Source organism: Trachemys scripta, chromosome 2 (genome assembly GCF_013100865.1).
Source record: "Trachemys scripta elegans isolate TJP31775 chromosome 2, CAS_Tse_1.0, whole genome shotgun sequence".
NCBI classification, from domain to species: domain Eukaryota; kingdom Metazoa; phylum Chordata; order Testudines; family Emydidae; genus Trachemys; species Trachemys scripta.
Genome location: NC_048299.1, coordinates 219664633 through 219692446, shown reverse-complemented (window position 1 = coordinate 219692446; position 27814 = coordinate 219664633). Strand labels below are relative to the sequence as shown.

The 27814-nt window shown below is 45.6% G+C and overlaps 2 protein-coding genes across 2 annotated transcripts in view; one reads left to right on the top strand and one right to left on the bottom strand.

Annotated features, from left to right (window-relative positions):
* The window catches only part of RAB2A (RAB2A, member RAS oncogene family), an 85905-nt gene extending 74688 nt beyond the window's left edge, over positions 1 to 11217 (bottom strand). The window contains exon 1 of the mRNA XM_034762985.1: positions 10877 to 11217. Within this exon, the coding sequence (XP_034618876.1) occupies positions 10877 to 10922 (46 nt within the window). The 5' untranslated portion in view covers positions 10923 to 11217. The remainder of the gene's footprint in view (positions 1 to 10876) is intronic.
* Positions 11218 to 13491: 2274 nt separating this feature from the next.
* On the top strand, positions 13492 to 18951 carry LOC117871822. The gene is given in 4 exon segments (XM_034759579.1): positions 13492 to 13530; positions 14320 to 15541; positions 15628 to 16405; positions 16407 to 18951. Coding segments are annotated over 4 exon segments (3207 nt in total). The 3' UTR covers positions 17575 to 18951.
* Positions 18952 to 27814: the final 8863 nt, after the last annotated feature.

Sequence of the window (27814 nt, the reverse complement as noted above, 5' to 3'; positions counted from 1 at the left end):
CCTAAATTTACAATGTAAAACAAGCAGAAAACACTTAAAAGACAGCCTTTTAGGTGTCTGCCCTTTTTTTGTTTATGATGTATATCAGTGGTGGGCAACCTGCTGTGGCCGCAAGACAGTTTGTTTACATTGTCCATCCACAGGTACGGCTGCCTGCAGCTCCCAGTGGCTGCTGTTCGCTGTTCCCCGCCAACGGTATAATATGGTATTTTTGGTACAGAGGGGGTGGGGGGCTTCCTGCAGCCAGAGGAGGTTTCTGGAGTTGATCTGACCCAGCCCAACTGCTCTGTGCAGGGGAGGGGAAACTCCATTTCTGACATCCTCGTCCTCCTCCTCCCCCTCTCCCCCCAGCTGGGACTAATATCCCTGGGCAGCTGAGGCATCCACAGAACCCCCTTCCTTCCCTCCCCCACAGTGGCTTATCTCTCCCCTGCCTGTGCTGCTTGGCAGGGGTGAATGAGCACTGTTGCAGCTTCTCTTTGCTTCCCCACAGAAACCATTTTTCTGCAGGGAAGCAAAGAGCATCTATGAGGGGCGGGGCAGAGTTTCTGCACAAGCACAGTGGTGCAGAATTCCCCCAGGAGTAACAATACCATCAACTCTATGGAAAGGACACTGGACAAGTGGAAATCCACTGAAATGAAGCATTTCTTCTCTAAAGATATACAAGTAATTCTCTTCTCTCAAGAAAATAAACCAATTTCAGTGGATTCCTCATCCTCAAGATTGAAGTCTACGCTATGTTAATAATTACTTTGCTACAGTAATGCCTAGATGCCCCAGCTTAGATCAGGCCCCATTATGCTAGGCTCTATTCAGATGCAGAGTAAAAAACAGTTGCTACCCCGTAGATGGACATGACAAAAGATGGGGAAAAATGTATTTTTAAAGATAGGAAACAGACACAGAGATTTGAGTGACTTATCCAAGGTTGACACATTGAGTCTGTAGCAGAGCCAGGAACTGAACACATCTCCTGAGTCCCAGCCCAGAGTCTTAACTACAAGACATCCCTTCCTCTCATTATTAGCATTTATGTTAGTAAGTGACACACATAATGAGGGATCACTTACATTTTCAACTGCTTATAATTTTTTTTTAAAAAACCAAAGTTTGAACAAAAGTGGAGTAAAAATATACCATATTCTATAGATAGATACATACATACTTTTTTTGGGGGGGGGGGCGAGGAGGAGAGGAGAACAGCTATAGTGACTTGGCAATTTGAAAAAAAAAACTGAATTTGTATAAGACTGTCTATGGGGCATATATGCCTTTCTGTAGTCCGGGAAAAGTTAACTGTGATTTTTGAAAATCATAAAGGTTTTTACGAAGGATGATGCACATACTCACTAGATAAGTGGTGGGCAACCTGCAGCCCATCAGGGTAATCTGAGGGCCACAAGACATTTTGCTGACATTGACTGTCTGCAGACACAGCCCCCCGTGGCAGGTACGTGCTGGCCGCTGCTTCCCGCATCTCCTATTGGTCAGGAATGGCAAACCGTGGCCACTGGGAGCTGCAGGGAGACGTGCCAGCGGATGGTCAACACCAGCAAAATGTCTCGAAGCCCACCACAGGTTGCTCATCACTGCACTAGATTTTATAATACACATAAAAATGGCCATAATGGGCAGACTAAAAGTCCATCCAGCCCAGTATCCTGTCTTCCGACAGTGGCCAATGCCAGGTGCTCCAGAGGGAGTGAACCTAACAGGTAATACTCAAGTGATCTCTCTCCTGCCATCCATCTCCACCCTTTGACAAACAGAGGCTAGGGACACCATTCCTTACCCATCCTGGCTAATAGCCATTAATGGACTTAACCTCCATGAATTTATCTAGTTCTCTTTTAAACCTGGTTATAGTCCTAGCCTTCACAACCTCCTCAGGCAAGGAGTTCCACAGGCTGCTTGTCTGCTGTGTGAAGAACTTCCTTTTATTTGTTTTAAACCTGCTGCCCATTAATTTCATTTGGTGGCCCCTAGGTCTTATATTATGGGAACAAGTAAATAACTTTTCCTTATTCACTTTCTCCACACCACTCCTGATTTTATATATCTCTATCATATCCCCCCTTAGTCTCCTTTTTTCCCAAGCTGAAAAGTCCTAGCCTCTTTAATCTCTCCGCATATGGGACCTGTTCCAACCCCCTCATCATTTTAGTTGCCCTTCTCTGAAGCTTTTCTAATGCTAGTACACCTCTACCCCAATATAACGTGACCCGATATAACACGAATTTGGATACAATGTGGTAAAGCAGTGCTCCGGGGGGGGGCGGGGCTGCGCACTCCAGTGGATCAAAGCAAGTTCGATACAACGTGGTTTCACCTATAACGCAGTAAAATGTTTTGGCTCCCGAGGACAGCGTTATATCGAGGTAGAGGTGTATAACTTTTTTGAGATGAGGAGAACACATCTGTACGCAGTATTCAAGATGTGAGCATACCATGGACTTATATAAGGGCAATAAGATATTCTCCGTCTTATTCTCCATCCCTTTTTGAATGATTCCTAACATCCTGTTTGCTTTTTTGACTGCTGCTGCACGCTGTGTGAACGCCTTCAGAGAACTATCCACGACTCCAAGATCTCTTTCCTGATTAGTTGTAGCTAAATTATCCAACATCATATTGTATGTATAGTTGGGGTTATTTTTTCCAATGTGCATTACTTTACATTTATCCTCATTAAATTTCATTTTCCCCCTTGTCCACATGTTTGTTGACCCCTTCAAAGAACTCTAATAGATTAGGAAGACATGATTTCCCTTTACAGAAACCACGTTGACTTTTGCCCAACAATTTATGTTCTTCTATTTGTCTGACAATTTTATTCTTTACTATTGTTGCAACCAATTTGCCCGGTACTGATGTTAGACTTACTGGTCTGTAATTGCCGGTATCACCTTTAGAGCCCTTTTTAAATATTGGCGTTACATTAGCTATCTTCCAGTCATTGGGTACATAAGCTGATTTAAAGGACAGGTTACAAACCATAGTTAATAGCTCCGCAATTTCACATTTGAGTTCTTTCAGAACTCTTGGGTGAATGCCATCTGGTCCCGGTGACTTGTTACTGTTAAGTTTATCAATGAAATCCAAAACCTCCTCTAGTGATACCTCAATCTGTGACAATTCCTCAGATTTGTCACCTACAAAGGACGGCTCAGGTTTGGGAATCTCCCTAACATCCTAAGCCGTGAAGACCGAAGCGAAGAATTCGTTTAGTTTCTCCACAATGACTTTATCGTCTTTAAGTACTCCTTTTGTATCTTGATCGTCCAGGGCCCCCACTGGTTGTTTAGCAGGCTTCCTGCTTCTGATTTACTTAAACATTTTGTTATTACCTTTTGAGTTTTTGACAAGCTGTTCTTCAAACCCCTTTTTGGCTTTTCTTATTACATTTTTACACTTAATTTGGCAGTGTTTATGCTCCTGTCTATTTACCTCACTAGGATCTGACTTCCACTTTTTAAAAGATGCCTTTTTATCGCTCACTGCTTCTTTTACATGGTTAAGCCAAGCCACGGTGGCTCTTTTTTAGTTCTTTTACTGTGTTTTTTAATTTAGGGTATACCTTTAAGTTGGCCCTCTATTATGGTGTCTTTGAAAAGTGCCCATGCAGCTTGCAGGGATTTCACTCTAGTCACTGTACCTTTTAATTTCTGTTTAACTAATCTCCTCATTTTTGCGTGGTTCCCCTTTCTGAAATTAAATGCCACAGTGTTGGGCTGTTGAGGTGTTCTTCCCACCACAGGAATGTTAAATGTTGTTATATTATGGTCACTATTTCCAAGCAGTCCTGTTATAGTTACCTCTTGGACCAGATCTTACGCTCCACTCAGGTCTAAATCGAGAATTGCCTCTCCCCTTGTGGGTGCCTGTAGCAGCTGCTTGAAGAAGAAGTCATTTAAAGTATCAAGAAATTTTGTTTCTGCATTTCGTCCTGAGGTGACATGTACCCAGTCAGGGGATAATTGAAATCCCCCACTATTATTGAGATCTTTATTTTGATAGCATTTCATCATCACTATCACTATCCTGGTCAGTTGGTCGACAGTAGATCCCTACTGTTATATTCTTATTAGAGCATGGAATTACCATCCCTAGAGATTCTATGGAACCTGTGGATTCATTTAAGATTTTTACTTCATTTGATTCTACATTTTCTTTCACATATAGTGCCACTCTCTCCCCCTGCCCCCCACCGCATGACCTGTTCTGTCCTTCCGATATATTTTGTACCCCCGAATGACTGTGTCCCATTGATTGTCCCCACTCCACCAGGTTTCTGTGATGCCTATTATATCAATATCCTCCTTTAACACAAGTCACTCTAGTTCACCCATCTTATTATTTAGACTTCTAGCATCTGTGTACAAGCACTTTAAAAAACTTGTCACTGTTTATTTGTTTGCCCTTTTCTGACGCGTCAGATTCTTTTTTATGTGAATGTTTCTCGTCTGATCTAGCCCATACTTTATCCTTTTCCATCCTCTCCTCCTGACTATAACCTAGAGAATCTCTATCAATAGGCTCTCCTCTTAAGAGAAGTCTCTCTCCGATCCACGTGCTACTCTGCAGCAATCAGCTTTCCCCCATCTCTTAACATTAAAAAGGTCACAGAGCAGTTTTTAAATTAAGTGCCAGCAGTCTGGATCCACTTTGGTTTAGGTGGAGCCCAGCTTTCCTGTACAGGCTCCCCCATCCCAAAAGTTTCCCCAGTTCCTAATAAATCTAAACCCCTCCTCTCTACACCATCGTCTCATCCACGCATTGAGACTCTGAAGCTCTGCCTGCCTACCTGGCCCTGCGCGTGGAACTGGAAGCATTTCTGAGAATGCTACCATAGAGGTCCTGGATTTCAGTCTCTTTCCTAGCAGCCTAAATTTGGCCTCCAGGACATCTCTCATACCCTTCCCTATGTCATTGGTACCTACATGTACCACGACCACCGGCTCCTCCCAGCACTACACATAAGTCTGTCTAGATGCCTCGAGAGAGCCGCAACTTTCTCACCAGGCAGGCAAGTCACCATACGGTTCTCCCGGTCATCACAAACCCAGCTAGGTTTCTAATGATCGAGTCTCCCATTACTAACACATGCCTTTTCCTAATGACTGGAGTTCCCTCCCCCGGAGAGGTAACCTCAGTGCTAGAGGATACCCCAAAATCATCTGGAAGGAGGGTCCCAACTATGGGAAGGTTTCCCTCTACTCCCATTGACTGCTCTCCTTCCCTGAGCCTTTTATCCTCCTTAACAGTGCAGGAGCTGTCTGACCGGAGTTTGGACAAATCCACAGTGTCCCGGAAAGCCTCATCTGCCTCCCTTAGCTCCTCCAGTTCCGCCACCCCGGCCTTCAAATCCTGTACGCGGTCTCTGAGGGCCAGGAGCTCCTTGCACGGAATGCACATATACGCTACAGGGTAGGTAATCATACATGCTACACTGAGTGCAATAAACAGGATAGCCTCCACTCTGCTGCTGGGCTTCTGCCTGCATTCTCTCCTACAGCTACCTGGGTTAATGAGAGAGTTTTTGTTTGAATCCAGAAGTTTTGATTATAGTTTAGTTTAAAGGCTTTAAAGATTGGCAAGTATACCTTGCCCCCTTCCCACTCCCCTTCCAAACTCCTTCTTGAAACTCTCTGTTAGTGGCCCCTGTTCGCAAACCACCTCCTAGCGGTTTGTCAACATTCTACGCAAATACTGTTTAAGCAAATTTGAATGAAGATATGCAGGGAGGAAGGCAGATCTCAAATGAGAATTGGTGCAGAAAAGCGTGTAAGATAAAGTATTTTGCTTTAGTAACTGCACAGCTAGATTGGGTATAAAATTTTGTGGGGTTTACCCTAAGACCTCAAATGAACATTGAGTTTGCAAAAATGAAGCAGTCAAAAGTCAGGACATAATGAAGATAAGGTGGCCTACCCAAACTTAACTCTGCCCTCTTGTATGTATATACGACACAATCTTTAATTACATAATCACATAAGACCAAGAATTAGGCAGGACTGTATAGTGAATTGTTCCAAGATGCAGAGCATGCCTGCCACATTTGTTGCAGTTGTATTGTGGATACAAGAGGTTGAGAACAATTCACGGATAATATGCTAGACTGGAACCTAGAAAAAACGTGTTCTATCCCTGCCTCTGCAACAGGCTCCCCATGCAACTTGGGAGTCAATTTTCCTGTGCCTCATTTAAGCATCTGTAAAATGATGATTGCATTTCATGACCTCACAGGGGAGTCATGAGAATAGATTCATTAGTGTTTGTGAGGCAGCAAACTATATGGCCCAGCAGTGTTTGGATGGTATGCTATAATAATGCATGGGGCCACAGGGAACAATGAGGACAAAAAAAATATTCAACAGCTGTCTTATTCATTCAGCACTGTTATTTTGTATGTGAAATGAAGCAGAGGGCCTGGGGAAAAACATGTGATCTTGTAATAAATTACTATCATAATACATAAAAACAAAGGGGCAGATTTAAAATTGCACAGGCCTTAACTCTGTTATTTCCTAATTGGTGTGCTCTTCACTTTGTTGCCATAACATTATTTTAATGTTGTTATACATATTTGGTTAAGATACATCCTGAAGGGGGCAACATTTGAGATATCCTCAGTTCCTGCTTAATTCAAGATAGAGACCAACAGTTTGGACACACCTTGCCAAGAAAGAAAGTAAACCTGAGCTCTTGTTTATAAGCCAAATCTAAACAATAATGCTTGGTTACATACTAAGAGACAACTACTTGGCATCACTGAAGTCTATTGAACAGACTTGAGACTGGCAGCTGAAGCATATTCAATCATGTTCTTGAGTAGTCTCCCAGCAGTCCCTCAATAATGAGGGCAGAAGGAAATTCCAACTAACCTTATAGCTTGCAGTTCTAGAGTCAGACCCTGAATTCAAGGCAACAGTCTTGGTTTGTTCCCTAAACTCTCCTGCCTGCCTACAACTACTTCCTCCTCCTCAGTCTCTGCTTCTCTTGATCTGTCCCATAGTATGTATAACTTCAAATGTGCTGAAACAACATTTCTTTTACTCTTCCAAACAAGTAAAAAGTACTTAATCAGGCAGCAAACAGTCTTTGTATTGCCTCTTTTAGAAAGAGAGAAAACAAAACTTTCAAAGACTACCAAACAAAACAGTTTATAAAAAACACTAAAGAGACTTTAAACAAAACCAGATTAGTAGTGTTATCTTCACGAAAAGTAGATTTCCAGTACAACTGCTGAAACTTGGTCTACACTTAAAAGTTATGTCAGCAGGTACATCTGTTAGGGGTGTGAAAAAACCACACCCTGGACCAACATAGCTATGCCGACAAAACCTCTAGTGTAGACACAGTCATATTGATGGTAGAGGACTTTTGTCAATGTAGCAAATGTCATCCAGGGAGGTAGATGACATTTCTACACCAACAGAAAACTCTTGTTGGCATGGGCCACATCTTTACTAAGGAGCTACACATGCACAGCTATGCCAGTATGGGTTCTGTAGTGAGACATAACCTGAGATACCCATACTCCCAAGCTCCTTATTAGCTTGCACTTCCTCTCCTGTGCTCCAGACTGGCTTTCTGTGAGGCTAATGCGCTCTAGGTGTTGCATGATCCTCCTAGCTAACTCTTGCTTCCTTGCATAGAAACCAGGAGGCCCCCAATGCTTTCTAACCTGGTCACTTATCTGGAACGCAGAGAGATAGTATAACCTCTCACAGCCCCAAATGGAATGAGACTTGACATGATGCTCAAGTTACAAGACTGTCAGGCTGCAAGAGAAAGATAGAAACTTCTGTAAACAGCTGCTGATTGTCTTGGTAACAGGAAATCCTATTTTTGTATTTGGCGTTAAAAAGTTGGGTGGACTCCAGGATTTCAATTAACCTATTGATAAAAGTGAAGGGACCTTCAAGCTTATGGCGGGGGAGGGGAGAAGTACCTTGCCAGGATGAACGACTCTATAAGATGGGACTCCATCACCACATTTGGAAGGAATTCACAATGTATCCACAGAACCTTGAAAGGGTTAGTGTAAGATGATCAATCACTACGACACATTATGCACTGTAAGATGACGTCACTGCCATCAGGAAAATAACCTTTCTACATGAGGAACTTGATGCCTGTGTTACATGTAAACTTAAAAGGAGTTTCTTCATCTTAATCGGGTCTGATTTAAGATGTGCATGTTAAAAGGAGCTGTTCAATATTTTTTTTTTTTAAAATGCATCAGGCCTCTCATGCATTGACATGGAGTGCAGAGAAACTGGTCTATGTTTGATGTGTCCATGATGCATCCTGTGTCACAGATTCAAATGTAAAACAACTAAAACAGAACACTATTTAATAACTACCTGCCAGTTTAGAAGTTTGATTGAAATAATCTTATACAGAGCGCTTAGTTATCCATTAATATAGAAGTACAATGTTTTTATTTCACCTTAAACTTTTACTACCTGCTTCGCAGTTCGTGGCCTACTGCTAGCTAATTCAACATATTTGAAAACTGAATCTAAGTATTTCTAGAATGCTGAAAAATAGAGGCCCATTTCCTCTAGTGATTGCTGTTTAGAAGCAATGATACTTTAAGTATCTCTTTTGAAAAATGACTAAAAATTACAACATGGGGTTCCATGCTTGCTGCCTCACTTATTCCAGATAAAATCTGTTCAGTTTTATAAATACATTGTCTTTTTCTAGCTCCCAGTCCTTCCAACACAACCTGGGATCTGAAAGCCAAGATATATTATTTTTGGCATGTGCCTCACCCACAACAGAAACTCTGCAACTGGACATTAACAATTCTAAGATATGATCTAGAACAGAATCCATATCACTCTACCAAAGCTGTTACTGTCTGAAGCTAACAGAAGCAAGAAGTCACTAGAGTAAGCAGAACACAGATGAGATCGGCTGAGTAAGAAGTGCCAGTTTTACAGTCAATTTTCTGTAGCTGCAATTTAATTTTTTTTTTTAAAAGCACTTATGATACCTGCACTTAAGTGAATAAAAGCACTCGGCATGATGATTCAGATCAGAGACATGCAGTTTTGGTATAACTGCATACCATTTTTGTTACTACTTGCATAACCTGCTTTCCGTTATGAAGTAATGAGCAATGGAGAGCAACTTAATTTTAAGCTTTTGACAGGGTTCAATGTCTTCCTTTAACTTTTCTTTCTACAGCACATTGAAAAATAATTGCCGAATCACCATCCAACTCTGAAGACTCTACATGGAAATTCTTGAAATAATCTCTGGATCAGTATGAAAATACTAGTGCAGATAAACCAGTTCCTTGATGCCATACTAGAATTCTTGAAGTGTTCCCAAGAGGTCTAAACACCACAAACTCACAAAAGATTTTCCACAATAAGCCTATTTTAGCCATTTACAGAAATATGGCTCTCCTTCCTTCCTTTATGGGTGGAACCCCTCATTTTAAAAACAAATTTATTTTAGCCATGATTTTGTCTCCTTTATAAGCTTCCATCAGAAATTCTGAATCCTGAAACTGAAATTATAAGGAATAGTTTTAAATTAATAACTTGTTTCCATCACACATGTATTTTCCTCCATCTTAGAGTTTTGTCATATTGTGCCACATTCAGCATTTAAAGTTAAAATAGACTCAGGCTTGGGTGAGCTCAGGCTTCAGTCCCCCCTTCTGGGGTCGTGTAGTAATTTTAATTGTCAGAAGGGGGTTGCAGTGCAATAAAGTTTGAGAATCCCTGGTCTAAATGCCTTTTTATATTTGGTAAAGTATTTTAGAGCACTTACATGTTTGTTAAAATATCAAAAAAAACCTTGCCAGGTAGATACACCATGGATTTTTTTTTTAAAAAAAAGTTAGCCATGACTATAGTGAAATCAAATCAAAATATGGTATCTTACACCAAATAATTTTGTGGAGTTTTGATTAGCTTTAGGCCCTGCCCACACGGGAGGAAAGCACATTAACTTGGGAAGCTTGATTTTAACACCTGTGGCTAGCTGTTTTCAGCCCTAGCATAGAGAGCGGCCTCATATTAAGGCCTCTCAAAGCTAGAGATGAACCCACACTGGCCACAGCAGGGCCACTGGGCTATGGAAAGGAGCAAGGGTGTGCCTGACCAAAAGAAAGGGACCAAGTCAGACCGTGACCTGGCAGAAGGCAACATTTGAAGTCTATAAATAGGGACATTTGGTGACAGAAGCAGAGGTGCATTTTAAGCTCCCCTCAAGTAGCTGGACTAGGCACTTATTGGTGCCAGATGGAGAAAATAACGTGCCTGGTTTCCATGGCGGCCTGGCACGGAGGTTACACTGCATGGGGGAGGGGCGCTAGTGGCCTTAAGCACCTTGGCTCTCGCACTCATGGAGGCTCGTTGGGGCAGGGGCCTCGCCACACGCTTCTGCAAGGCCCCTGGGAGCCGAACAGCATCAGCCACCACCTGAGCCCCGGGAAGGCAGCTCCCCTGTCGTATGTTTCCGGCGTGACACCCTTCCCGCCCCTAGCACTCGGATCCCCAGCGCCCCAGGCCTGACCCCGGCCGGGCCGCCTCCCCACCACGAAGGGCCGTCCCGGGGCAGTCAGGCCTTGCACAAGCCTCGGGCAGACAGCAGGCCCCAGCGACTGGCACCGCGAGCTCTTGCGGGGCTGGGACAGCCGAGTGCGGGGCTGATCAGCACAGGCCAAAGCCACGTCGGGCGGGGCCCTCTGCCGAGCGCAGGGCGGGGGAAGTCACCACGTCGGCGACGCCACCACTGCGGAAATGGGTCAGCCGGGGTCGGGCTTAGCGCGGACGCTCTCGCTCTCCCCGCCTCGCAACCCTCCCCCATTTCCGCAGTACAGGTCTCCGCTCCCCTGCCCTCTTACCTGTGTCCCCAATGATGATATATTTGAAGAGATACGCGTAGGCCATGGCCGCCCAATCCCCGCCGCCTCTCGGTCTCTCGCTCGCTCGCTCCTCAGTGACGCGCGCGCTCTCCCCCCACCCCCGCTGTCAGGGCTCGCGCAGCGGAGAGTTCCAAACCGTTAGCGGCCACCAACTGACCCCTCTTCTCAAGCGCTCCGTGCGCGTTCCCCCCTCTCGAGCTGCTCAGCGTCCGGAGGCGGCAACCCGCAAGAGCAGGAACAATAACAGGCAGCGGCGGCAGCAGCCCGAACCCTTCAGCAACGTCACGCAAGGCAACCTCCTCTGCCCCGCCCCCGCCGACCCGGAAGTGCAGAGGCAGCCGGTGCTTGGGGAGGGCCCGTGTGACAGGCAGCTCTTACCCCTGCCCCGCCCGCGAGGAGTCCTGCGGCTGCCTGAGGCTAGGAGAGAAAAGCTCCTGGTGCGGCTGCCCCTCAGTGCCCGAGGGAAGCGAGACGCCTTCGGGCGGGCCTCCGTGACTGAGGCAGGTGCCCTGTAGCATATCCGGGGGCTGGGGTCGGGAGCTAGGCTGTGGTGCCTCCCGCCCTGTGGCGTACCCGGCGCTGCCATGCGCCGTGCGTGGGCCGAGCGTGGCAGACCTCTCCCGTGGGTGCGGGGAAGGGGCCGTGGATGTCAGTGTCCCTCCCTCTCGGGAGTGTCACTGTTTGGTCTGACGGCTAAGATCCGTTTTGGGATATTTTGTTTGTATTGCTGCCGCGGCCTAGGACACTGTGCGTGGGCCAGGACCCAGCCGTGCTGGCCAAACACAGACCGAAAAGATGGTTCTTGCCCCAGAGTGGCTACACGCTGTGGCCTGGTCGACACCTAAAACTTAGGTCAGCCTGGCTCCAGCGCTCAGGGCTGTGAATATGCCCTGCGTGATGTAGGTGGGCGATCGACCCCCACCCCCACTGTACACACAGCTCGGCTGCTGGGCGAATTTTTCCCTTCAAGGGGGTGGATTTACTACAGTGATGGAAAAACTGATTCTGGCCCTGTAGCAATGAACTACACTACTGTGGCGTAGCTGCAGCAGTGCTGCTATAGCACACGTAGTGTAGGCATACCCTAAGTGGCCATTCTTTTGCATTTTGCTATCTGGAAGTAAAGAGTTGAACCCTGGTCTTGCAGTTGGATTTTTTCCTATGGCTTTTATGTGGAGGAGGGTGTCGTGCTATCTGGAGTCGCTCACAAATGTGAGCGCCTACATCAGGGCAGACGCCCCAAACTGGTAGAGTGTTTTATTTCACCAAGCCAGTAATAAATGTGAACACCTGGATCACTATAACAATCTTACCATCACAGACAGTCGCTACATTCTCCTGTCTAGTTTGTCACCCATAAAAACTGGATTTAGTGATAAATGGTCATTTACACCAAAAATCACACCACATTTAGGTTACGTCCAGTCCCAAGAGACCAATCACTTGCCCCAGATCAGCTGATACTCTAGATCAGTCATTCTCAAACTTTTTTACCGGTGACCCCTTTCACATAGCAAGCCTCTTAGTGTGCCCCCCCCCCATTATATTATAAATGCTAGAGGCAAAGCGGGGTTTGCTGTGGAGGCTGACAGCTCTCAACCCCCCATGTAAGACTCTTGTGACCCACTGAGGGGTCCTGACCCCCCAGTTTGAGAACTCCTCCTCTAGATCTGCACCAAAGACAATGCCTATAGAAATCCTGTAATAACCTATCTAAAGGCTTATTAATGAGGAAAGAGGAAGAAGAGAGTTATTTACAGGTTAAAACAAGTAAACATATCAACACAAATAAGTTACCATTTAAATCTTAAGAGTGACAGAGTTGTAGTGGTCTATCTATTCAAAGTGGCTTTTAGGGCAGACCCGAAGGCAACCCCTGGAGATCTCTGGCTTCAGTTTAGTCTCTGGCCCTTCAGAGTTCAAACAGCCAAAAAAGATGCAGTTCCTGCTTGTCAGGAATTTTTATTCCCTCCCCCCAGAATTCAAGCTGATGGGATGAGTTCATGTGCATATCTCCTCTTCATTGGGCATGGGGGAGGGAGAAAAATCAACAAAATCTTTTGTCCTCTGATGTTCCACAATGGTTTGTCTGATGTTTATGGGCCTTCTTTTGTTGAGCCGGAGATAACACCTCTTGTGGCAAACTAGTATTTCACATTTGGTAATGGTTCTCTCCTGACTATGGGGGTTTACAGTTTCAAAGCAAACACTTAAATATTACCTTATAACATAGGATATAGATATTATGTGAGATTAATACATGCAGCAACATACAAGTTTTCCATAGAGTCTAAACACTAAATACATTCTTATAAGGCTAATACTTATTTTGAGGAAAACTAACATAACAGGTGACCTGGTCTGGTCTCCAGCTATGAGTCAGTTCTTAATGCCTGCAGCCTGGGCAAGAACTGACATCTGGCTTGCCAGCATCACAGAGGGATAAAATATCCCCTAGCATCATCTCCTGAGAGGGATTCCTGAAAAGGGGCAGCAAGGGACATCATGATGTGAATAACAACATCCTTCTCTGTGATTTTTAACATTCATGGGTCCATAGTAATTCCATTCCATGTCACAAGGGGGAAAGAAAGATGGTTGCCAAAGGCTACAGAAAGGAAAGTGTCTGTATGGTCAGTTTGAGGCTCTCAAGCAGTTTGATAAATCTGGTATTTTGTACCAACTGCAGAAGATGCTGATGGGATTATAGTAGTTTATGGAAGACTTTGTATTTGTGCCTAGTATCTGGGTTCTGATGGTATTAGGCCATCTCTTAGACTGAGAAAATAGAGATGACTTTTGAGTCCTTCAGCTTTTGCATAAACTCACTTGTTTTTCCCAGTGAACAGATCTGGGTCCTTGAATGGTGTTGGGATTCCCCCGAGACCTCTTCCACTTAGTTCCCCAAGAACTCAGTTCAACTCCATTCTTGTCAGTCAGGTTCCTTTATTGGCCTACAGTTAAACCACACTTGAGTTGACCAGGCTCAGGTGTAGGGGATGGATACAGGGTATACCACAGATCCAAAATTTTACAGCAAACCTCTTCTTTTATACAAATGTACACATTGCATTGTATGTACTATAGATTGCATCACGTGTTTTGGGATTGGCTTGGTTATTTTGTAGGAACTAATTCCTGTATAGCATGCTCTGTCCACGCACTGCTGCTGCATGACTTACTCTTTACCTCATCTTTACATTCCTGACGTGTGTTGTCCATTGTTATCTTATCAAGTCCTGTGGCGATGGGCGAGCGACAAAGCAGCAGGTGTGGATACACTGGGAGCTGTAGCCGCGGACCTGCACATAGGCGGCTCAGGCATAATGGTCGTTCCTCACTGACCAAAGCAGCAGTGGAGCTCGGCATCTTCTTGAGCGACTGAACAGCCCTATTCAGGATTGCACTGCTCACCTCTGTAGAATGAGGAGGGGGCTAGAAAAGGTGCCCTAAACATTGTCTGCTTCACCTTACCCTGGCCAGCATACTGCGGCTGGCAGGGATCCCACAAAAGCAGTCGAACAAAAACAAAATTTAGAGTGACACCGATCACTATTGGCACATGGAATGTGCGCACGTTACTGGACAACATCACGGCAGACAGACCAGAGAGAAGAACAGCACTTGTCGCTAGAGAGCTCGCACGCTACAACATCGACATTGCAGCCCTTAGCGAAACTCGCCTTGCTAATGAAGGACAGCTGTCCGAGTCAGGCGGTGGCTATACATTCTTCTGGAGTGGCCGCAGCAGTGATGAGCGTCGCGAATCTGGAGTTGGCTTCGCCATCACGAATCATCTTGTTCGGAAACTTGCCAGTTCCCCCAAGGGTATAGGAAAACAAGCTACTTTGATCAGCGCATATGCTCCTACAATGACCAACCCAGAGGATGTGAAGGATAAATTCTACAAAGAACTAGATACTCTGCTATCGTCAGTGCACCGCACAGACAAGCTGATTCTGCTTGGCAATTTTAACGCAAGAGTCATATGCGATGCCGCAGCCTGGGAAGGAGTCATCGGGAAAAATGGAGTGGGAAAGTGTAACAGCAATGGCCTGTTACTGCTGAAAACCTGTGCAGCACATGACCTTCTGATTAGCAATACGGTCTTCCGCCATCCTACCCGTAACAGGACTTCGTGGATGCATCCCCATTCCAAGCACTGGCATTTGATCAATTATGTCATCATCAAGAGAAGGGATAGACAAGATGTCAGGGTTGCAAAAGCTATGTGTGGCGCTGACTGTTGGACGGATCATAGGCTCATAGTATCCAAAATGAAGCTCCGTATCATACCGAAGAGACGACCACAAGGCTGTAAGGCTCTCAAAAGGATCAATGTGTCGAAGCTGAAGAACAGCCGCATCACTGAAAATCTAGCGGAAGACCTAGAGAATGAGCTTGCTGATCTTCGTATTGAGGATGACGCTGAGAAAGACTGGGAGCGATTCCGCAACACTGTCCGTACAGCTGCATTGAAGGTATTGGGGCCCTCCACATGCAGGCGGCAAGACTGGTTTGACGAAAATGATGCAGAAATACAGGTCTTACTTGCTGAGAAGCACCACCTGCATTGTGCAGATCAAAACGATCCATCCTCAGCGGCAAAGAAGACCGCCTTTATCAACGCTCACAGAACAGTACAGAACTGACTGCGCAAAATGCAGGACTTGTGGCTGAGCGCCAAAGCAGATGAAATACAGGCATATGCGGACAGGAACGACTATAAGCCCTCAATACACTCTATGGTCCACAGTCTTCTGGGAGCATTCCCCTCCTGAATTCTGATGGTACTGTGCTCCTTACAGAGCAGATTCTCCAGAGATGGGCTGAACACTTTGAATCAATTCTCAATCGCCCCATAGTCATCAATGATGAGGCCATTGACAAGGTGCCCCAGGTTGCAGTCAATGACTCCATGGACGCTTCACCAGAAGAGGACGAAGAGAAGAAAGCTATCAATCAGCTGTCAAATGGCAAAGCCCCAGGGTCAGATGCCATACCAGCAGAGGTGTACAAAGTTGGTGGACCCGTGCTGCTACGGAAACTCACTGAGCTGTTTCAGTCTTTTTGGAAGCAGGGAACCATTCCACAAGAATATAGAGACGCGTCCATCTTGCATCTCTATAAGAGGAAGGGCAATCGCCAGGTATGCGACAATCACCATGGAATCTCGCTGCTTTCTACAGCGGGGAAAGTTCTTGCACGGGTTCTGTTGAACCGATTGATCACTCACCTGGAGAAGGGCTTACTGCCAGAATCACAGTGTGGCTTCCGCAAGGGACGTGGGACTATTGACATGATCTTCGCTGTGCGTCAGCTACAGGAGAAATGTCAAGAGCAGAATCATGAACTCTACACAACTTTTGTGGACCTCACGAAAGCATTTGACTCTGTCAGTCGTCAGGGCCTGTGGAGGATCATGTCGAAATTTGGATGTCCAGACAGATTTATACGAATGGTACGTCAATTTCATTACGGTATGATGGCTCGTGTCCTGGATGACGGCCTTCCCAGTCACTAACGGCATCAAGCAAGGGTGTGCTTTAGCACCCACTTTGTTCAGCATGATATTCTCTGCTACTTTGACTGATGCCTTTCAACACTGCACAGAAGGAGTAGGCCTGAAGTATAGAACTGACGGGAAACTATTCAATCTGAGGCGACTGCGTGCCATCACCAAGGTGAAGGAAACTGTACTTCGAGACTTTCTTTTTGCCGATGATTGTGCTCTGAATGCTAGTACAGAGCCAGAAATGCAAGCCAGTATGGACAAGTTTTCAACTGCATGCAACAACTTCGGTCTCACTGTTAACATCAAGAAGACTGAGGTCATGCACCAGCCAGCTCCCCACGCTCCATACTCAGAACCGTCCATCACTGTAAATGGACAGAGACTTCAGACAGTGAATCACTTCACATACCTGGGCAGTACCCTTTCCCGAGCAGTGTCAATCGATGATGAAGTAAACTGCAGAATTGCTAAAGCCAGCTCTGCATTTGGCCGATTGCGCTCCAATGTTTGGGAATGTCGAGGGATCAGCCTACCAACGAAGCTGAAGGTCTACCGAGCAGTGGTGCTTCCAACTCTGCTGTATGCCTGCGAGACATGGACTGTCTATCGGAGTCATGCATGAAGGCTCAATCACTTCCACATTTCCTGTCTGCGAAAGCTTCTAAAAATCAGATGGCAGGACAAAGTGCCCGATACTGATGTCCTTACTAGAGCCAGTCTGCCGTCAGTTCACACATTGCTAATGAGAGCCCAGACCAGGTGGGCCGGACATGTCATGAGAATTTCAGACGAATGCATTCCTAAACAGTTCTTCTACGGAGAACTCACTCAGGGAAAGCACTCCCATGGAGGACAAAAAAAGCGGATCAAGGACACGCTGAAGACCTCTTTGAAGTCCTTCAAGATCAACACTGCCACATGGGAAACCTTCGCACTGAACCGTCCAGCATGGCGCAACCTTATTCACACAGGCAGTAATACCTATGAGGCGAGGCGTATTGCTGAGGCTGAAAAAAAGCGTGAGCTGCGCAAGTCCAGAGCTGCTCGTACATCATCGACAGTGCCATTACATGTCTGCCCGACTTGTGATAGGACATTCCACGCCCAAATTGGACTGATCAGTCATCTTCGGACGCACAGAGCCCGGTCATCGAAAGAATGAGTTGTTGAGGTCTTCATCGATAACGATGGACGAACATCATATATTGTAAATGGTTCCCCGGGTGTTCCTCCTTATCCTAGCCTGCTGATTCATTTACCTCTTAGTCCTGTCTCCCAACAAATGGGGCCTCACTCATGTCCAATTACTCACGTCAATCCATGCCTATATTCCACTACTTTTGTTTTTCTTATTTATATTAGCATTTCTTTCATTTGCATCATATTCCTGTCTTTCTATGCTTTCTTTTTTAAGTTCATTACCCAGCAACATATTCCCAAGACCACAGTAGTTGTAATCATTTGAACCACCATTAATACTATATTAGATAGAACTCCATCATATAGTTTTGTTTTTACCCCCTTAGTAACATTTATTTTACCCTTTAGTTAAACAGAACTTTTCAATGGCTGGAGGTTTTGTCACATTTTTGAATGGCTACTGGACCATTCATAGTAGCTTCATCATTCATAATTAATAACCCATTAAAAGAAAATAGAATTTGGATGGATTTTGGTGGTTGGGCTTCACTTCTTATATTTGCTGGGTTGGGTTTTGCTCTTAAACTACACTGCCACCAGAAAAAGAAAACACAAACTGTCATGGCTTCTCTTTGGAAACCTTATAGGATTTTAATTAAAAGTAGCATGTCTCGTTTACCTTTCTTTTATGCCTTTTATTGTATACACTCCATGGTCAATGGGAATGCACATTCCTTGCTTGATTTAACTTCCACTTTTTATTTGCTATAACATTACATTAGCCATATAAATTTACATAATTATATATTATATGTTATTTATATTTATTTTTCTTTTGAAGCTCTTAGCTGTTGCTTTATTACTTTCCCCACTATCCTGGTTCTGACCACCCTTTTAGTCCCTATTTTCATTTACTAATATATATTTAACATTTGTAACCTAAATTTAAAAAAGAATGCTAAACTTTGTAAAAGCCTACAAATGGTAGATTTTCAATCAATTTCTGTTTCTCCATCAGCAAGCTGGAAGCCTTGGGCCAAGAAGGTCTCCATATGCTCACAGTTGTTGCTTTGGATGTTGCTGCTATATCTGCTGCATGATAAATAAGGCTATGTTTTAGTCATGGGTATTTTTAGTAAAAGTCATGGACGGGTCATGGGCAGTAAATAAAAATTCATGGCCCATGACCTGTCCATGGGTCCTCGGGGGTTGGTGAGGGGTGGTCTGGGGGTGCCACAGGTGCTAGGAGAGGTGGTCCGGGACTCCCGCTGGTGGTGGTGGGGCGTGGGAGATCGACCCTCTGTTACCTGTCAGCTTTGTGTTCTTGGGGAACCAGGGCACAGTATCCAACCTGTCTGACTCACGAAGGACACCCCCTCCCCCAGCTTCTGCTTGAACCAAAACTGATCAGAAGAAAGACTTACAAAAAGCAATGAAAAGACAGTGGGAGACACACCTAAACCCGTGGGACAAGGGTGACAGGATTAAGACAACTCCTCTAGCCTCATTTGCATCGAAGATGGGACATGGAGGCATCTCCATTAGTGTACAGAATGGAGAACAGAGATTCCAAGGCAAGAACCGCACTGAACTCTGGGCCCAGAAAAGCAGGGAAGATGGGGGATCCCTGCTCCAGATGTTAATGAACCCATGCTGCACACACCCAGCTCAGTAGTAATTAGACCAATTCTAGTAATAAATCGTTTATTGGTATCCAAAATACTGACGCTGCCTAATTGCATTGTGAGCTTCCTTGAAGGAACACCGCCCACAGCCAGGAATGATCGGTTCCCATTGTCTAGCCTGAACAAAACAATCTTGAGCCATCAGTTTACCCATAAACAAATCTAGTGTTCTCCCTTGAACCGTTGTTGTTTCCCTACAAAAAATCCCAACCCATGCTCAAGTAAGTGTTCTGATGCCTGAATCCAAAATCTGCATCAGTTCCATTGGGATTTCATCTTCTACTGACTGATGGTGCTGGGGACTCTGCCTGTCTCCCGCACTCCGGATGCTCAGCTACCACCACCATCTGGGAACCCCGACAGGTTCAAGCTTCATGGAGTCATGAGAACCCAACTCTCTCTCGCCCTCTCTCTCTCTCTGTTTTTTTTTTTTACTCTAGGTATAGCTTTCTAACCCTAACTTGTGTGATCAGGTATAGTTTTCTTAACCTGACTTTTGTAATCAGATTTAAAATATTATTTAATACTGTTTTGTTTGTTTGGCTCTCCTTGTATGGTAATTACCTGGCAATAAATAACTTTTATGGTTAAGCTGGATGCTTCTCTCTCTCTCTCTCTTTTGTGTTTTTGGCTTCCCCATTTGCTTTGCAGCAACACTCCTCTTACCTAAGCTAAAGATCCCTGTAGTGCCCAAAAACCCTGTGGGGTTTGCTCATCAAGGGGGTTACTATGAGAACAACTGTAACGTGAAAGTAGGGATAGGGACGTGCTGAACCTGTGGCATAGGAGCATGGCAACTTGGAAGTGCTGCTCTACCTAGCTTGCAGAGTCCAGGGGCATATAAGGGTGGCTGCTTGACCCAGCCTTCTCAGGCATACTTTATTCCAGTGCGGTGCCCGTGGCATATGAGGGTGGCAGCTTGGAAGTGCTGCTCGACCCAGCCTGCTAAGTCCAGGGACATATAAGGGGTCAGCTTGGGAGTGCTGATTGACCTGGTCTGCTCAGACACACTCTGTTAATGTATGTATGTGTGTATGTATTCATCTGATTCTGCGGCTGGAGGAACCCAGCCCTGGGGAACCTAGAGCTCCATATGAAAACACAAGTGACACAAGCAGTACATTGATAGAATCACAGAACCTTCCCCACCCAAAGAGTAACCCTAATAAATGAGCATACTCCAAAGTAATGGGCAAATCTGGTGGTAAATTGGTGGAGAATGCGGACAGCACGTGACCTGATCACATGGTAATTGTTGAGTAGTTGCAGCGGAGTGGGGAAACGGAGGCACAGATCTGCGCAAACTGTCTCTTCCTTTTTCAAACTAAGCTCCTTTAGCGAGGTCTCTCTCTCATGGAATATTTGGTAATGTCCTGTAACTTTTAAGTTAAGAATCATGCTTAGAATAACTGTAGGACCGTGCAATAAGGAGTTAAGAGTTATGTCTTAAAAGTAAAGAAGATTTTAGAGCAATACTGTGACTGTGTGAAAGGGCTTTTGGTAGAGATCATTAGTGAGATAAGGGAAGTAGAGATGACTGAAAAAAAAACCTTGCCTGCTCGCTTGAGACAGGAGAAAACCAACAGGTTAGAGAGCTGGGTAATGAAGAAGGGGAAATGCCCCTGGGAAAGGGAGTGCTTTAAGGGTGAGAGTCCCCTGACTGAAGCGAGTCTGAGCTTTGAACAATATTGCACAACCATTAAGCCATGAGGTAGAGCAAAGGATGCGGCTGCTGCATGGGCATTATTTTATGCATGTATGGACATGGTTGAAATGGTAAAGGGAAGGCAGGAACTGGAGCTGGAATAAAAACAGTTACAACAGCGTTTGAACAAATGTGAGATAGACAGATGTGAATTTATAGCAGAAAAGCTTAAAATAGTGACTGTACTTAGAAATATGCAGTAGGAGAGAGACAAGGCAAGCAGAACAGTATAGGAAAAAATTAACACACACACAAATTTTGTTAGAAGAAGCGAGAGCAGCAACTCGCTTCCTGGCAGATGAGAATAAGGGAGCAATAGGCCATCAGGAGTTTGAGGCAGAGATTAGTAAATTGTGTGCCCAATTTAGCGCCCATAAGGGGGTGGTAGTAGCTGTAAGGTTGAGAGAAGATTGCGAATGGAGCCCCCTGGAAAAGTAGAGATACCCCCTGATGCTGGCCCCAAAAACTCATTCAACCCCAATTGGCCACACATGCATAATGTTGCCCCTGTTTCCACCAGGGAGGTTAAATACATAGTTGCAGGAGCTGATCTTCCCACAACGGAGCTGTCACAGACATAGTAAGATGGTCTCCTAGTCAAGCCAAGGTTACTGCTGTGAGACTGGGGTCACTGAACCATGACACTGCCATTGTGTGGCTGGCTTGCATTTGGCAAATGTACCCCTCTGCCGACGGCATGGACTTAACCCAGTTGGCTCAGTTATGTGCCTCTCCTTGTGATGCAGATGCTCTGGACATAGGTATAGGTTCTTGGGAGCTGACTGCCGCTGGACCCTGGGAATGGATGATAAGTGCTCTTAAAATATTACTGCCTGCTTCTTCCCTTAAGAAACTATATATAATGGAAGAAACCAGAAGAGGCCCCAGAAGCTTCCCTAATTCAAAAGAAGATGCTGGCAGCTCTCTCTGATTCATTACCCCAGACAGAAGAGAATGGGATTATCACTTCCCTTTATTAGGGACCCAAATTAGTACAGAGCATTTATGCAGGACTAAATTCTCAGATAAAAATGACCATGGGGGCTGTGGATGTAGAACATCTAACCTGAAATGAACCAGTGGCAAAAATCAAGCAGGCAGGAGATTTGCTGCGAGAAACTGGCATCTTAAAAAGACAAGTCAGCAAAAAGACTACATCAGAGCCCGTGCAGGCTATCACATTTGCAAATAATGGTCCTCACTCTGCCAGTCGCCCTCCCAATTCTAATCCCCCTACCTCCCACAACCCTGGGCAACGCCGACCAAGGAGTCCCTTAGGAACATGATTTGGAAGGAGATGGTGAACTTAGGGAAGATATGGGAAAATATGATCGCCAGCCCCTCAGTATCCTGATTAATGCTTTGTCTCAGGTCATGCAGAGAACAGATTTAATGCAGGGAGCTCCCCTCTGCCCACTGCCCCGGTATGGAGTGCGTCTCCCATGCCCACTCCCTGTCAAAACCAGATCCCTGCCCCCTCTTCTGAGTGGAAGCTCTCAAGGGAGTCTGCCAATCAGTAGAAGTTCCCAGTTCCCTGCGGGCCTCCCCAGCTGATTGCAAGACTTCAGTGCAAGTATGGGGGAGACCCACTGTGAGGGCTACAGTGGGGAACCCAGGGATGTTAGTCCAATCACTAGTGGACACTGGAGCATCAGTAAATATTCTAAGTTGCCGGTGGATCTCCGGAGGGAGACCCACTGCTAAACAGGTTCAGCTCAGTGGGTATGGGGGAAAAATCCAGGAAGTGCCGCTTTGACAGGATGTTCCCTTGCAAATTGACAGACTACAGGGACAAGGAGAATGCTGTGCTCACAAGGGAAATGAGAAGGGAATCCTAGGTGTTCCTTTCCTCCAAACATTTCAGCTAACTGTGGATCTGGCTAACTGTGTGTTATGGCAGTTAGAAGGGGGGGGGGCCGGCAGCGATCTCTGCTGTGCATCATTGTGCTGCTATAAAGGCACCCACAGCCACCCTAACCTCCATTAGAGATCCATGGGTATAAGAATTTCCCAGTATATGGACTAAAAATAAGACGGAGTGTGGAAAAATAGATGCTGAAGTTTTGATTGTGGGAAAAGATCTCCTCAAAGGCAATATAAATACCCAGGTGCAGCAGAGGAGGGCATTCAAAATACTATAGACTGTCTCTCGGAACAAGGGGTGCTCGTGCTTATGCAAAATATCTGCAATTCACCAGTATGGCAAGTCCTTAAGGCGGACGGGGTCACTTACAGAATGACAGTAATGACTTCCATGCATTAAATGCGGCCATTCCTGCAGCAGCCCCGATGGTAGCTAAATACAAAGAAATCGTAGCAGCTGGCTCAAAATGGTTCTCTGTGATGGATTTGGCTAATGCTTTCATGGCTATACCCCTCCATTCTTCATGTTGGTATAGGTTTGCTTTTACCTATAGGGGACAACAATATGCCTTCAGCTGGATTCCCCAAGGTTTCCATTCTTCCCCTAGTATTTGTCATGCCCACATCACTAAAATGTGGAACCATTTATGCCTTGACCACCACCCACAAGTAATTTCATTCGTGGATGACATTTTAATATGCACCCCCACTTCGGAAATGAACAAGGAAATCACCAGGCAAGTGTTAATTATAGTGCAGGCAACCGGATTTAAGGTAAATCGAGAAAAGGCTCAGTCAGTACAGCAACAAGTGAAATACCTGGGAGGATGGCTGGACTCCCAATCAAGAAAGGGTAGAAATGATAGGAAAGCTACTTGTTCCACCGACACACACACCCTACGAACTCTCTTGGGAACTTTTAATTTCTCCAGAGAGTTCATTGAAATGTTCTCTGACAAAGCCAAGCCTCTGTACCAGTTATTAAAGAAAGACAGGATTTGGGAATGGGGACCAGACCCAGGGCTGGCTCCAGCGTTTTTGCTGCTCCAAGTGGCGGGAAAAAAAAAAAGCCACGATCAGCACTTCTGCCACCGCCGTTTCATTCTTCGGCAGGGACTGAGGGACTCGCCGCCAAAGAGCCGGACATGCCACCCCTTCCCATTGGCTGCCCCAAGCACCTGCTTCCTGCGCTAGTGCCTGAAGCCGGCCCTGACCAGACCAATAGACTGCCCTGGCCACCTTGAAACAAGGTTTGGTTAGTGCTTCTGCCCTGGCTTATCTGGACTCTGCCCTGCTCTTTGTGATTCAATTGGCCTCCTAAGAGACAAGTGTCAGAGCTGCTCTCAACCAAAGGCAATGTGACAAGCTCAGAGTCATCACATATGCCTCCAGGCTCCTGAATCAAACAGAGCAAGGCTTTACCCCCCTGTGAAAAAGAGTGTCTTGCATTGGTCTGGAGCCTCACGCATTGGGAATTTATTATTGGAGGGTCAAAGGTCATTGTTCAGACTGTGCATTCTCCACTCAAGTACATCATATCGGGGAAAATCATTAACCCCCGCATTGCTCAATGGGCCCTCATCCTAGTAAACTGAGGAGTCGAGTTTAAAAAAGAGCAAGCCGTTTTGCCAGCCCCGTATGGGCTAGAAGGAGAGGAGCATACCTGCCCCACCCTTGTAAAACACCTTGAGTGGCCAGTCAAGGGAGGCATGAGGCTTGCAGACACTAAACAGAAGGGGTTTACAGTTTGGTTTACAGGTGGTTCAAGTTTCTACCATACAGGTCATCCCCGAGCAGGGTATGGAGCCATCCGCGTAAATGAGGGAGAGATGCTCCAAAGACCAGCTCGCCCCTATTCTGCCTAAGCAGCTGAAGTAGAGGCAGTTAGAGCTGTCCTAACTTATGAATCTTGGGACACTTCTGTTACTATTTACACTGACTCTGACTGAACAGCCAGAGCCGTAACTGTGTGGCTCCCCCTTTGGCTGAGTAGAAAAATGGTAGCCACAGATGGGCGCTCCATTTCTCATTCAGACAAATGGAGACAAATTGCAAATCTGATCAAGGAAAGAACTGGAGACAGCTGGGTGATTCACACAAAGGGGCATCAGAAAAATCACTCAGAAGAAGCACACTGGAACAATATGGCTGATGCCTTAGCCAAAGCTGCTGCTACTAGTAACCACACTGGAGACACAGACCAGGTAGAGCAAATAGAGGCAGTAACTACCCGGAGAAAAACTTCAGGCAAAGGAATAGATACCTTGGACTTAAGTACCCTTCAAGATGGGGACACAGAAATCCGGTTCTTAGCCAAGACAGGGAAAGATCCCACAGGATTGAGCAGTTTGGAGATGTCTGGTGGACAGTGGATGCAGATGGCCAAAGGCACTGGAAAGTCCCTAGCCAGGTACGGAGGGGACCTGATTCAGTTTGTGCATGAGCAAGGCATAGAGAATAACAGGATACTTTAAATAGGGTTAAAGATACAGGGTGGTGGCCAGGCATGAAAGCGGATATAGATCAGTGGTGTGATAATTGTCTGCAGTGCACCATGGTTAATGCTGATCACCAGGTTCAAAAAAATGTAGCGGGGCACCAAAGAATAGAGGGTCCTTGGTCCTGGATTCAGATAGATTACATAGTCCCTTTACCCACCATCAGTAGAGGGAATAAATACTGCCTGGTAATAGTAGATCCCTTCTCCAAATGGGTGGAAGCCATCCCTACTAAAACCAACACTTCCTCTGTCACTGCTAAGCAGCTCTTTAACATGGTTTTCTCAAGAATGGGAATTCCCAGAGTAATTGATTCATATTTGGGATCCCATTTTGTGGGAGATGTTATGCAAGAGCTATGTAAGGCTTTAGGCATTAAGCAATGTTTCCACATAGCTGGACACCCTGAGTCCTCTGGAGAAATTGAACAAACCAATCGCACGCTAAAGGAAGCTTTGAGAAAACAAGTAAAGAGCTCAGGGCGGGATTGGGATGAAAAGCTACCAATCATCTTAATGGCTCTAAGAGGCTCTAAGACGATACATGGGTACACTCCCTTTGAAGTTATGACTGGAAGGCAAATGCGCATGCCTGAAAGTTGGTGGTTGGGAGTGGAACTGCCTGGTGCCTGGGAAGGGAAGGTGGTAAAAGATGAATGGGTACAAACCTTAGCAGAGATGATAGCTGCTCTACACAAGCAAATGGCAGCACAGCTGGGCATAGTATAGCAAAACACGGACAAAAAACTAGGCTGGGGAAAACCTCCTTTAATATGGAAATTAGACCAACCAGTAATGTACAGAAGGTTTTCAGTGAAGGAGCACTCTTTGACACACACCTGGGATGGCTCCTGCTTTATTGTGAATTGGGCCAGCCCCAGTGTTTATCAGGTAGAAATCCTGAATGGAAAAAATGGGAAACCCTGGCGGAAATGGTTTCATTCCTCACAGCTCAAAGGGTGGAAGGGTAAACCACCTGACCCACAAGGAATATTATAACTGTCTTCTCCATCCTGCCAGCCACCCGTCTTGGCTAGCAAGAAGCAATGGCTTGGGGCCATTGGAAAATACACGTTGGGTGGGCTTGTCGGTGCCTACCCTGATGTTGAGGCAGGAAAAGGCCAAAGAAGTCATCGACTTATTATGGCCACCCTCACATAGGTCACTGCTTCATGTTCACCCTGCAATATTGGTCCCAGATTCTTCCAGTATATACGGGGGGAGTGTGAGAGTTTTTTCTCTCTTCTCTGCCCCCTCATAGGTCCCGAACACAAGCCATGACATGCCACCCTTGCACCAGCACCCTGCTGTTCATAAGTGTCTGGAGTCTGATGCTGTCCAGGTTCTATGCTGAACCTGTGATCCCTCTGAACCGCTGGAGGTGCTCTCCAGCTGGAGCCCAGGAAGTAAAATTGCTGTGCCACATGCATGGATTCTATGGGAATGGGAGCAACCCCCTGGCCCCACAGCGTCACTATCAGTTCTAGGCTGTTGGCAACTCCTCGGGTTGCCCCTGGGAAAGCATTGCCAATTGCATGCAGAGTGCCATTGGGGAGTCACTCAAGTTTTGTTATGAAACTAAGACCACACCAGACTCCGTCCCATTCTTCTGTAAGCCATTGTGTTCTCAAAAAGGATGTACACCATCAAACACAACCAGTGACAGCCTCCGGGTTAGCAGAAGGTGCAGTATAATCCTGGTTTCCTCCACTGTTTGGGGAGAAACCATGCCCCTACGTTTCATCATTGTCCTCGGAACCCAGACACCTCCGTTACTTGGAGATGAACTGAAGCTGTCTCTGATCACACCAGCAGGCAAGAATATCACACAGTTCCTTATAAATTTGGAACTGCTGAACTGGACATTAACTGGACATGACCTGATTCAGCAAGGTCCCCCATACTGGGTAGTCCCATTAAAAGGCACACATTATGATAAACTCATGCCAACAATTTGGTTTTAATTCTATGGGCACATTGCTATTTCAGGGGGATTCCATGAGCCCGGATTGTACAGAATGGAATTGGGCCAACAACAAAAAACAGTTTTAAATTTTGACCCTCTGATCACAAACCTTGCTCCCCACTGATGTTTAAGAGCCCCAATTTCAGGGCCCCATGTGCTTAAATTGGATCAAGAAGAACATTTGGTTCTTCAACCTCAGACTTCTCTGAAGGAGGTTCAAATCAACTTAGAAGGCATGAATATCTCTCACATTGCACCTGTATGTGCTCCCTTGATTGGAACTAGCCATAAGGGTTGGGATAAATGGATAAGAATGTGGCAAGGGGCTGACCATGTAAATAGAGTAAAAAGGGAATTAAGTGAATGGATTGCACCTGTAGGAACACAAAGCTCTTTCGTTGATGGTGCAAACATAGAAGTTCTGGCTAATAAACTATTATATGCCACTGAAAATATAAAAAAGATGGGAACCCTATTAACAGCATCTTTGAAACCGTTAAGTGAGGAACAGCAGTTAATAAGTAAGTTATTTCCTGGGTAGGAAAG